The sequence below is a fragment of the Salminus brasiliensis genome, chromosome 25 (assembly GCF_030463535.1).
Source record: "Salminus brasiliensis chromosome 25, fSalBra1.hap2, whole genome shotgun sequence".
Lineage (NCBI taxonomy): Eukaryota > Metazoa > Chordata > Actinopteri > Characiformes > Bryconidae > Salminus > Salminus brasiliensis.
Window position 1 is genome coordinate 23,479,446 of NC_132902.1, and position 12,500 is coordinate 23,491,945.

At 42.4% G+C, this 12,500-nt stretch overlaps 1 protein-coding gene across 7 annotated transcripts in view; it reads left to right on the forward strand.

Moving 5' to 3' along the window:
• tcf12 (transcription factor 12) overlaps positions 1-12,500 on the forward strand; it is a 163,713-nt gene that overhangs the window by 150,480 nt on the left and 733 nt on the right. For 4 of the 7 annotated variants that reach the window (XM_072671772.1, XM_072671777.1, XM_072671778.1 and 1 more), the window contains 8 exons: positions 137-210; positions 1,678-1,749; positions 2,849-3,040; positions 7,205-7,319; positions 8,555-8,720; positions 8,954-9,186; positions 9,321-9,471; positions 10,279-12,500. The exon at positions 10,279-12,500 is cut by the window's right edge and continues 733 nt beyond it. In XM_072671772.1, coding sequence (XP_072527873.1) covers positions 137-210; positions 1,678-1,749; positions 2,849-3,040; positions 7,205-7,319; positions 8,555-8,720; positions 8,954-9,186; positions 9,321-9,460 — 992 coding nt within the window. In that variant the 3' untranslated portion in view covers positions 9,461-9,471; positions 10,279-12,500. Of the gene's footprint in view, positions 1-136; positions 211-1,677; positions 1,750-2,848; positions 3,041-7,204; positions 7,320-8,554; positions 8,721-8,953; positions 9,187-9,320; positions 9,480-10,278 lie in introns of all 7 variants that reach the window. The other 3 variants (XM_072671774.1, XM_072671776.1, XM_072671773.1) reach the window with 2 other exon arrangements.

Below are 12,500 nucleotides of genomic sequence, written 5' to 3' on the forward strand. Positions count from 1 at the left end.
TGAATAATTTTAAAATCCTAATATCTAAATGCTTCTAAGGGCATCTAAGGGCCTCATAGCTCTGTGTTGTCTGGGAAAAAATCTACTGTTACTCCAGTGACAACCTCTCTCTCTGTTTCTCCCTTTCATTCTACAGGTGCCACCCAGTGGCCTCGTACGGCCGGACAGACCCCCTCTTCCCCAAATTATGAAAACTCTCTCCACTCTCTGGTAAGACCCCCTTCCCCCCAAACACACACACACTGAGCACTTTTTAATAGACACTGTGCGAGTGCATGGCCGGCTACCGGAGGGCACGAGGGCTAGCATTACACGCACATTCCAGCCTGACAAATGTCGGGGTTCGGAGTTGGGGAGGTGCCGCGCGGAACAATACCCCATCCCTTGGGGCGTGTCTCCTGCCATCTGTCCGCTCCGGAGCGGGCTGGGTAGGGATTGGCTGGGGTGTGAGTTGGGAGGGGGGTGGGGTTCGGTCTGGATTTGAGTGGGGGTGGGGAACTGGCAGCTGTTGCATTGGAGCATTGCTTCTGGATTCCAGGGCTGACTGGGGAAAAGAGCCCTGACAGGGATCACTTTACACACCCACACACACATACACACACACTCACATACACATACTCTTACACTCCTGTTTTCTCCATCATGCATTCACACCATAGGGTGTGTAGATAAATATTTACACACACACTTTGTGAGACACCTGCGGGTGTGTGTTTGTCTATTGGGTGATTTGACGGTGTGTTAAGACCGACTGTGACCCTGTATCGCTGTCTAGCTGATACCACTGGGTCAGATATTGCTGGGAAGACAGAAGTAATCTGGCCTGAAATATTATGTAAGTGCTTATAGCATAAAGAAAAGTAGGCCACATGACAACTCACCATTAATATAAGTATTTATACTGCAATTACAGTTCTTTTAAAATTATACTATTATTTAAAATTCTGTAATTTTGCATACATACATGTGCAAGGCCCAAATATCCTTTCTTGGACTACAAGTACTCCAATATTGAAGCAAAGAACCCCTTTTAAAAACAATATGGCCCCACTTTATAGTCTATAATAATACATGTAAATACACATAGTTTAGTTTTGACTCATGTATTTACACCAGTGTTTTTCAATAGTTTTAACAGGGTTTTCTGCCGTATGTAGGTATATGTGTGAAATGGAGTGAGACACTTTTTAGATATATTTGTGGAATTACAAAAACAGTAAAAACTGAAGCTCTAAATCTGGACAAAAGTATTGGGACACACCTTTTAATAATTGAATTTAGGTGTCCCTTTGCCACAGGTGTATAAAATCAATATAAATCAAGCCCCTAGCCATGGAGTCTGCCTTTCCACACATTAATGAAGGAATGGGTGTTTCTAAAGAGCTCACTGAACTCCATCGAGGTTTTGTATGTAATAGGAGACACTGCTGCAATAACTACAAGTCAGCAGGTGAAGTTTCTGAATGCAAGTCAATTCAGTCATCCCTAGTTCTTTAAACAGGAACTCGGCTGTTAACCCAAACTGGTTTGCTTTGATGTCTTGAACCATTTTCTCTGTGTCTCCTCTTCAAACGTCTAGCCCCTTTTCTGCCTCTGTGTGTGTGTGTTTGTTAGTGTGTGTGTGTGTGTGTGTGTGTGACCGTGTCTCACTGCTCTCCCGTTCCTGTCTGACTTTAGAAAAATCGTGTGCATCAGCAGCTGCATGAGCATCTCCAGGATGCCATGTCCTTCTTAAAGGATGTCTGCGAGGTATTCCTGCTCTTTACCTGCCGTTTCCGTCATCACTCTCTCTCTCTCTCTCTCTCTCTCTCTCTCTCTCTCTCTCTCTCACTCTCTCTCTCTCTCTCTCTCACTCTCTCTCTCTCTCTCTCTCTCTCTCTCTCTCTTCACTCCGCCGTTATTTTACCTTTTTCTCTTTTCTTCCCACCAGTTCTGCTTTAGTTCAGCGGGGGTTTTTTGTTTGTTTGTTTGTTTGTTTGTTTGTTTGTTTGTTTGTTTCATGCCATTTCTTTCAGTGGTTTTGACCAGCCTGTGGTAATCACGTGCACTTTTAAAAATAAAGGATGCCAAAAAGGCTTCTGAGCTGTGGAAGGAGCTGATGGAGGTTACTGTAAATTGGATTAAGAACCTCCAAGCCAAGAACCATTTAGCACCCTTTATTTTCAAGGCTGTCTGTAAAAGTGCTTAGAAAGTAAAGGTCACTCATTGGAAAGTCAGAACATTTGTCCTGCCCGTGACCTCAGGGCGCATGCGTGATTTTCTTTGGGTCAGCATCACTAGGCATCTCACATTCTTCAGTTTGTGTGTTTTTGGCTCTTTCAGTTGTTATTCCATTTGTTTTTGCTCTGTTTAATCTGGGGTGACCATACGTCCTTTATTGGGATCTAAAATGTTACTAATTTTATAGCAGCATTTAGACAGGCCTCTTTAAGCCCCGCCTTCTAGTCTGTACGTACCTACATCTACATGCAGCCATTGGTCAAACATCTTCCTAGAGAGCGAGAGCAGGAAATGAAGATCAATGGAGATGACCACAGCCTAAAAGAATGACACACATCAGTTATAGATATAGTCAAATATTATTGCATATTTTTTTGTTTTATTTATGTATTGTATTATTAGTATTATTTATTAAATTATAAATAAATTATTTATTAATTAATTTTACATCCCAACTATGGCAGACGCCCTTGTGTCCCCAGTGTCCTCTTTGTTAAAAATCAAAGTATGGTCACCCTAGTTTTATCATATCCAGTGTTTTCCTACCTGATAGCATTCTCATATTGACCTGCTCTCTCTCTCTTTCTCTCTCTCTCTCTCGCCCTTCCCTACCAACCGTTTACTCCAGTCACGGATGGAGGATCGTCTGGACAGACTAGATGACGCGATCCACGTCCTCCGGAACCACGCCGTGGGCTCCACCGCTTCTCTGCCCAGCGACATCCACAGCCTGCTGGGTCAGGCGCACAACGGGCCAATCGCAGCCATTGGCTCCAGCTTTCCTACGTCTGGATTGGTCTCCAGCAGGACGGCATCTATGGTAACAATCGGCTTGTTTTTTCGTCTGGAAAACAATAACTTAATTGTTCCAGAGCTGCTTTCTCTGAAGCTTTTTTTTTTTTGTAAATTTCTGCCAAGTTCAAAGTCCCCCGTCAATCAATAGCAGTTGTTTAAACCAAATTAAAGCAAATCAGCTAAATATGCCTGCTTTCGCGTTAGCTGGGGGGAAGGTAAAAGAGCGCGAGAGGGAAAGGCACGCACTTTTTTCATTACGCTTCTCCAAATACGCTAATAAACAAGGCAGAGCCACCTGTTTAAAATGAAGCCTCCACCATGTGCTGAAATGGAACCATTTTCCACAGAGGGCCGTTTAACTTAAACCCGCATACTTTCCATATGCGTAATGGCTGGCCCAGCGGCTGCCTCGCTCGCTTTCTTTCTCATCCTCTCGCGCTCATCTCGGCGGGACTGGATGAGAAAAGCAGGCTGCAGTTTAGCGCTAGACCTGGAAGAGCCAACCGAGCTGCTCGGCTGGTCAGGGACTCGGCCTGTGGGGCCGCGGGGCATTGCTGCAGTGAGAGCTTTTCCGAACCACGGCTCCTCCGCCTTAGCGCATGCGTTCCCTCTCAGAAGAGAGGCTGAAGCACAGCTGTAAGGGAAGAAATAACAGAGGCAAGTGTTTTCCCATTAATCCCCCTGCGGTGGGAAGTAATCCAGGCCATATTTTTTTACTCCTCCTTATAAAATGCCTGCATTCCACTCAGGAAGGAGAGCAGCACTGATTAATATCCTCACGACAAAATTCCCTAGAAAAGCAGTTCATTACAGTAGGGAATTACTCATCCAGAGTTTTATCTAACTGCGGTATAAATGCACTGCTCCAAAAGTTTAGCCTTTATTGCTTAAGTCAGGTATTACACTCACATTCAGGAAGACGCTCGTTCTCTTTATCGGCAGAATCAGTTAACGGGCTTTTCCCACATAGAAAAAGATGTGCAACAGCATTAGTCATTCAATTCCACAATCTTAAATGTCATTCATTTTGGAATTGCTTCCACATGCCTTGTGCGCAGATGGAATACAAGCTGGATGTTTGGTCTGAAACTTGATCTGAATAAGGGTTTAAATATCACAGTTATGATGAAATAATTCAGTGCATCATGATACACAGTTCTACATTTATTTTACTAATGTCATTTTAAAACATGTAAACAGACAAACCAAAAAACTAAATATAAAATACAAAAATGTAATTAAAAAAATGTGTCATTTATTTGTAAATAATTTCAAAATAAAACAAATATTTTGGGTAAAATAAATCTATATATATGATAATAATGTAATAAAAAATATTATCACAAATGTTAAAAATACATATATAACAATGTACATTCAAAATTCATTTAAAATGAAAAAGTACAAAATAAACTTAAGTTTTTAAAAAAAATACTCTAAATATCAAGTAGGCTAAATCACCACCAAGCGCACTACACTACAGATTTTATATTTGAAAACAATTTTTCAAACGATATTTAGTTGATTATGAGCGCATTCTTTACTATATTTAATTACTTCAACCATTTAGCCATTATTATAATCCATATTGCCGCCGTCCGAAAAAAGCTTTGTCTCTCTACTTCTTTACATTGTAAGAGAAGTTGATGAAAAATGGACCAATAGAAATGCTCCAAACATGAAATAAAAGACTTTGGCTGATGGAGCATTTCTGTTAGACCATTTATCATGACATTTTGACCCAGATGTTTACCGTCAGGTCAAAAAAAGTGAAAAACAGAAAAGGCAGATTTTTGCAAGGCTGTGATGAGATATAGAGATAAATAGATAGCTTGCATTCTTGCAATGTACAAAAACAAGAGTGTGTGTGTGTGTGTGTGTGTGTGTGTGTGTTAGTAACAGAAGAATGAGTGTGAATCAGTAGGGCTCAGTGACAGATCTGTGCTGTATTTGTGTGACGACCCTTTTTATACCCCTGTGAGAAGGGGTCTGTGTCAAGGCCATCAGTGAACTACTGTGTTCTTACACACACCAACACAGCCCTCCCTGTAACCAACACTCACACACTCTTACTCACACACACACACACACACACACACACACAGTCCAAGACTGCACCCTGATTCAGCATGGCTGCTACACATGCTTTTATTTTGGCAGTCTTTTGAGTGTGTGTGTGTGTGTGTGTCTGTCTCTCCCTCTTTTCTTAACATTTCTTAACAACTCAGGAAATCTGATGCCTCAGACGAGTGTGTGCTGTGTGCTGTGTTTGTGTGTGACTGAAGTCCTCAGCTGTATGGTAATCAAGCCCGTTGAGGAAAATGGCCGCCTTCTTCAGGCGGCACCCCCTCCCCATGCCCCTCCTACAGCCCAGACAAAGAGTTGTTTGGACACCTGTTGAGAGCTGTGCTGAGATTAGTGTGCGTCGGTGGGGGGAGGCAGGGGGTCGGTGGGGTTAACAGAGGCCAACAGTGACTTAGGATCACATTCCTAAAGAAGGAAAAGGGGGGTAACAGACACTCGCCCCCCTCCTTCCCTTCAGTTCTTGCTTGAGCTGCACATAAAGTAGTACCACTGTGGGTATTAATACACAATTATACACTGCATGCTGTTCCTGTTATGCAAAAACCTTGGATCTCTTTTTGCAGTTTTTCACTTTTTGCCATAATTTGAATCTGGTAGTTGTTCTTTACTCTGTGTCAGGATTTATTGATTTCTAAAATTGATATTGATATGCAAAAAAGCAAAAATTACTACATTTTTGTGTGACATGTTGTGTAACATACAGACATTTATTCAATTTATTCAAAATTATTTAATATTTTACCTTATTTCTCCACCCAATTTGAAAGGCCAATTACCCAGTCAACAATCATGTGAATTCTCCATATCACTAGCTATGCCCACATCACTAGAAGGGTGAGGACAAGTCAGCCAGCACCTCTTTTCGAACTGCTGCTGATGTAGCACCAATAGGTACGCCACATGCTCCCCAGCTCCGATACAGCAGCTATCAGACGTCTGTGCTGACCATCCTCACACTAGGAGTGATGTGGGGAGGGAGGAAGTGCAGGCAGCCCACCCCTGACAGAGCAAGGCCAGTTGTGCTCTCTCTGACTCTGGCTGCTGATGGCAAGTGTCATTCAAAACAGTGATTCTCAGATCATCCTATTCACAGTATGTAAAAAAGTGAATAATCGATTATAATATATATCGTATCTCATATATATCTCACATATTTCTCACAATTGACAGCCCCCTCCCCAGAAAAGCTGGTGTAAATATGTATTCCATTTCAGTCTGTTTATAAAAGCAATGCATACAGTGCACATACTTTCTTAAAGAACCTTAATAGAATAAAATAATGAGCTCAGATCTCACCACTGAGTGGTGCTGAGACCTGCCTAAAGCCAGCGCAGCACTAAAAGCCTCCAGTTCTGTTTGACTGAAATGGGTTTCAGATGTCTGTGTTTGATGGCCATCGTTGGTTGTGCAATAAGGATCTATTCTTAAGTGCACACAGCCCATCAATGTTCATCTGGATTAGACTGAGGCCTTGGTTTCCACATGTCAAGCTGCTGTTCATCCTGTTGCTGTAGTTGGCTCTTCTAGCCTGCGTGAACTGCAGTTTGGCCTCATGTTAATTCAGCTTCTGGTAATAAAACAGGGTCACGATCTCTGAGAACTACAACGTTTATACTAGTTTATATGAGGGTTTGGGTTAGTAGATCATTTGCTTCTCAGGCTGCTGAGATCTTCTCAGTATCCTTGTGAAGCATGTGCTGAGATTTACATGGCAAGTGCATACACAAAATATGTCCACACAGTCCGTATGTTCAACTCTGCAGAGAATGAAAACACACAGTGAAGCCCCACGGGCCTGTTTCCATTGTGGTCTTCTGTAAGCTGTTAAGATGAGTTTGTAAAGCAAGTCTGGAGGCTACAGAGGTCGTTCTTTGTACTGTGAGGAGCTCTCAGTTCTTCAGAGACGAGGTCAGGCGCTACAGTAGGAACAGAGAGCCTCCTCCGGGCTTTGAAGTGAAGGCTTGGACGTTGTGAATTGCTCTTTGGTTTTAATGTAAATGGTTTTTGTTCTCTGGCCACTGATCAGATCACTGTGATCAGAGAGGCTCTTGATGTTGGGGTTCTGTTCTCTGGCTCGTGTGCTCATGCCGATGTGTTGTGACAGGGCCCTGCTCATCGGGAAGATGCTGTCAGCCTGAACTCCAACCACACAGGACTGCAGAGCAGCGCCGGCCCGGCCTCCAGCGCCGAGCTCAACCACCCGGCTGACACCTTCAGAGGTGCTGTTCTCTCACTTTTCTTCTCTCTGATTTATTCTGTTGTGGTCCCAGTGGCCGAAACGTCTGCACAGAGGTTTTAGACCCCTAATCTCATTATTTAAACCCATGTCTCTCAGCAATAAGAGAGGTTATACTGTAGAAGCTCCAGATCTCATCCGAACAGATAAAGCAGGTGAACATAAATCCAGTAAAAAGGAGAAACAAGAGCTTTTCATTCTGAAGAAAGTAGTGAGATCTTCTGAGCTAGTCTAAAAGAACAGAGCTCGGTTCCTCCAGGTTTCTCCTGGGCGCCCCCCAGTCCAGCCAGCACAGCTCACCTGATTTACCATCATTAAGCCCTGATTTACCATCAAACCAGGTGTTGATCTGAGGAGAACTCCAAATAACACTAGACTCCATGAGGAGAACTTTGTAGATGTTCTAATGATGAACACAGTGATTGAGAACCACCACCACTTTCTGTAGGAGTGTTATTAGTATTTCTACCCAGTAGAAAAGCACTTACTACCCAGATTTTCTTTATAATTGTAACAGGTTAGGTGCCTAAAACTTTTGCACAGTACTGTATAATATATAATATCAGCAAATTCAGCATTTTATATCTGGCTACGGTTGCAACTAATGATCTTTTTTTTTTATCAATTAGCCTATTGACTGTCTTACTGAGTAATCTGACAATTACGCAGGCTTTTGACAATTACACATTCTCTCTCCCTGCTGCTTATATCATTCAGTATTGACCTGTATGGCTGTCTGTAGAAAACAGATTTCTTCTTCAATAAGAATTGAAGTCTTATAGATTGCCCCCTAGGCTTCCTGTTGTGTATTGCAATTTGTCAGAAAGGCTGTTTTGCTGTGCAATTGTACATTGTAATGTTAAATGCCAAAGGTATTACACACTACTGTTCAAATACTCTCCCATACAGAATACAGTGAGTTATATTCAGAATTAAACAGCACTAATTACACTCCCTGTAATGATCTTAAGCGCTTAAGATATCCACGATATGATCGCTTGTATTATGACACTGAAATTCAGTCATGGCAGATCTGGCTTTATGTTTCCATAAGGATTTCACAAGTCTTGCCTCCAGCGTTGCAAATAATTCTTTGGCCTGAACAGAACCTTGTGTTGACCAAAATAGTAACAGAAAAACTGAGAATTAACTTTGCTAACTCTCTGTGAATACTTAACAAGATGCTAATAGTTGTGTTTATATGCTGTACAAACACAGCTCTCGCTGGCGGACTGTCAGCTCAGGTGGCGTCTTCCCTGGAGCTCAAAATCGAAAATCAGGACAAAGATGACATGCACGACAACCACTCCTCTGAAGACCTCAAATCAGACGACGAGAGCGACAAAAGGGACATCAAGACACCCAGAGGAGGCACTCGAACAAGGTAGGTTCCATTCAAACACCATTCAAAAACAACATGTCATGGTCAATGGACCAATAGACCAAAAATCTTCAAATCTGTTGAAGTATTTCTTAAAAAGCTACCATTTCCGAGAGCAGGTTTCTTCCAGCATTGACCGCTTCCTTGTATCAGGCCTTTTCATAGATAGCAGCAGCATGTAGCCGGCTAGTTTGCGGTCAGCTGACTCTTGCATGGGTTCCTCTTGCCCTCCACAGCAGCATTAATGAGGACGAAGACCTGAACCCGGAGCAGAAGGCTGAGCGGGAGCGCGAGAGGAGAATGGCCAATAATGCGCGAGAGCGGCTGCGAGTGCGAGACATCAACGAGGCATTCAAGGAGCTGGGCCGTATGTGCCAGCTGCACCTGAAGAGCGAGAAGCCCCAGACCAAACTCCTAATCCTGCACCAGGCCGTTGCCGTCATCCTCAGCCTGGAGCAGCAAGTCAGGGGTCAGCCACTGTCCAGTGATTTTACTGCATTGTAGTATTAAAAAATGTAACTTGTTTAGGATTATCGCTTGCGTCTGAAATGATCGTACAGAGAGCGTGAAATCCATCGTTGTTGGTTCCTCTCATTCCCTCAGAGCGGAACCTGAACCCCAAAGCTGCCTGCCTTAAGAGGAGAGAGGAGGAGAAGGTGTCTGGCGTGTCGGGGGAACCCCAGCAGCACCCTTCCGTTCACCCCGGCCTGACAGACACATCCAACCCCATGGGCCATCTGTGAGCGCTCTACAGGTGAGCAGGTATTCAGTTTAATGCTTTTTAATGCATATAGGATGTACATTATTAATAATAATGAGAATTATAATAATACATAATTACACCATATTCTTTATAAATATGCACAAAGAATATACAGTGGGGGTATGGTCTGTAATGTACAGTATGCAGGTAATTACACTACATTTAGATGATGTGTAAAAGAGCTTCCTATAGTCTGTAAGAGGCAGTGTTAAGTTAATATGCCTCCACTGACATGGCAAATACCACTTTTTGACCATTTATTTCTTTATATTATATTAGAATTTAATGATGACCAATAGAAATGCTCCAAAAAGACCTGGAATTAAATCTTTTTACATTGATTTCCATTGAAGGTCAATGAGTTTTTTTTTTCGTTTTTTTTTTTTTTAATCTTTCTCCTGGAGATACCCGACAGCAGTGATGCATCACATTTTGACTATACTTTGTTGATGGAAGTATTAATGCACTATACATCATATCATCTAGTATATACTGTGTAGTTTCCACGATGTCCCACAAAGTACATAGTGAGCAAAATAGCTTCTTTGCAGGCCGTCACAGCCCAGGCTGCAGATTCCAACTACCCTACCATAACAGGTGCAGTTACACAGACGGAAAATAATGCAGTAATTAATAATATACTAGACTGGTTACATTAATAACACTGATTTATTCTGTCCGTGATGCATAATTTAGACACTCAGTCTAAAAGTGAAGGTCAAGTGAAGCTGATGAGCTCTGTCAGACCATCCCCTTCATCATAAACACTCATTTGATGTTTTTCATTTGAACTTTCAGATCAAAGTGATGCAGAGGGAGTCTGGAAGATAGCGTCGGTGACCTTGCTTTCCAAGGGCAGACAGGACTCACAGCTTGTGACACAAATTTGAAAAGACAGAGACCACTCGCAGCGAAATTCCACAGTCAAGCAATCCTGAGCTCCAAGAAAACTGGCAAGCGCCAAACTTCCTCAGAAGACATCCAGCGTTGTTCAGCACATTTCTGCCCAAGAGAAATATACACACACACATACACACACACACACACATACACAGAGAGCCCTTCAGCACATATCACTGTCTGCAAGCAGTGTGTCACATCTGTACAATCAGAGACTGTCGCGGTCCCCTCCACGTGGAAGTTGCCTTGTGCCTAAACTGAATTGACGAATGCATTGTAACAGCAATTTACTTCTTCTGTTTTTGTTTGTTTGTTTGTTTGTTTTTGTGTTGTTTTTTCCTATTTATTATGTTACTGAGCTATAAAGTCTATGTTTAAAGGGAAAGTTATGACATTGCTTTGAAAAGCCGGTGGTATTTCAGTAGATCTTCAGTTTGCCGGGATTTCAGCGATTTTGCCAGAGCTGATCCGGCCTGATCTGGCCCTCGGGAACGCCAAAGTCTGCTACGCGCTGGTGTCCGCCCCATCAGATTTATATCCTGATTTTAATATAAAAAAAGAAAAAAATCAGTAAAAAACAAATCAGATGTTCAAAATCTATCTGTGGCATTTAAAATGATCCAAGTCTCGAGGCTTCGCCCCCTTTTTTACTTTTAAAAAAGTAAAAATACTTTAAATAAGAAGAAATAATATATTGTTTATATTTATGTTAGATTCATTCCACGAGAAACAGCATGACGAACCAAAACTACCTAAACGATGTGTGTGTTGTTTAGCTGAGTGTAGCTGAGTGAGACTCCAGGGCCACAGACTGAGCGCAGGAAACGAGTGCAGGGCGGCAAACTCGAGCTTTACTGAAAGGTCAGTGGTCAACTGCAGGCTGACATGTTTATAGTCATTAGTAAGCAGTTCAAATACAGAGAGCAGACCAGTTACTAAACCCTAGCATTCCTCGCATACTTCATAGTGTCTTAACCCAAGGAAAAGAGGGGCGTGTCGTCTTGTCCTTTTGATTCCTTTGCCATATAGTGTTACACAGTGGAAGGAGAAATGGCATATTTCCATTTATTGCAGTTTATTCATGTTCTGATGTTACATTATCTTGGTTATTTTGGTCTCTGCTTAGTTGAACGGCAGCGGTGGTCATGCTTTTTTTTTGGGGAGGCGGTGTGGGGCGTGGCATGGCGTGGCGTCCGCGGCGTGGACCCCTCCTCCTTTGCTTTAGCCTGAAGCTGAGGAATTTAGACTCTATATAATTTAGCTCTGTCGGAGAGAGAGAGAGAGAGAGAGAGAGTAGATCCGAAACGATGACCACAGCATCACCTGGCCTGAACTGAAGTTTTGCTTTATTTTTATTTTTTGTTTCTGTTTAAAACCATTAACATAAAGAAATAAATACATAAAAAAAAGGATGAAAATGCAAAAAAACAAAAAAACAACAACTCTGAGTAACCTCGTTCTGCGATTATTTGTAACTGCATACAAAGCATCTCTCTAGGCTTCATAGTAAAGCGTATCTTGTCGTGTGAAAATAGAAGAAAGATGTTCTAAGTTACTTAGGATGGCTTTGTTTCTCCCCCCCCCCCCCCCCCAAAGCATTGAAGAAGTACTTGATCCAGTGATCAGCAGAGTGTGAGTTGAGTGCAATGTCTGTCGTAGGAGAGAGAGAGCTCTTTGAATCTGACAGCAAAACCAGCGACGAGGCAAACTGACGAACAAACACAAAAACAACAGTTTGGAGATTTTTAACATTTTTATTTTTCCCTTTTTTCCTTTTTTCTTCCGTCTTCATCCAGTTTGTCCCGCTTTTCAGAACATTTGTAGTCTTAATTCCTTCTCCAGCTCGTTTTCTCGTTTTTCCTCCCTGCCTGGTTGGTGTCTTCCATGCATGCTCACCCTCCAAACCCAAACTGCCACGTCAGAACCGCAGTCTGAAAAACAAACAGCCGGGCGACTTTTTATTTTTGTAGTTTTTGCTTTGTGTGAAGGTTCTCCTGAAGGTTCTCCTTGTTTTGAGCTCTTGTGATATCCACCAAGTCCTTTGTGTGGCCTTGTCATACATTTCAGTATTCACAGGCTTGTGCTGTTGCTGGCTGAAGTTGATGGAGGTTGTGTCATCT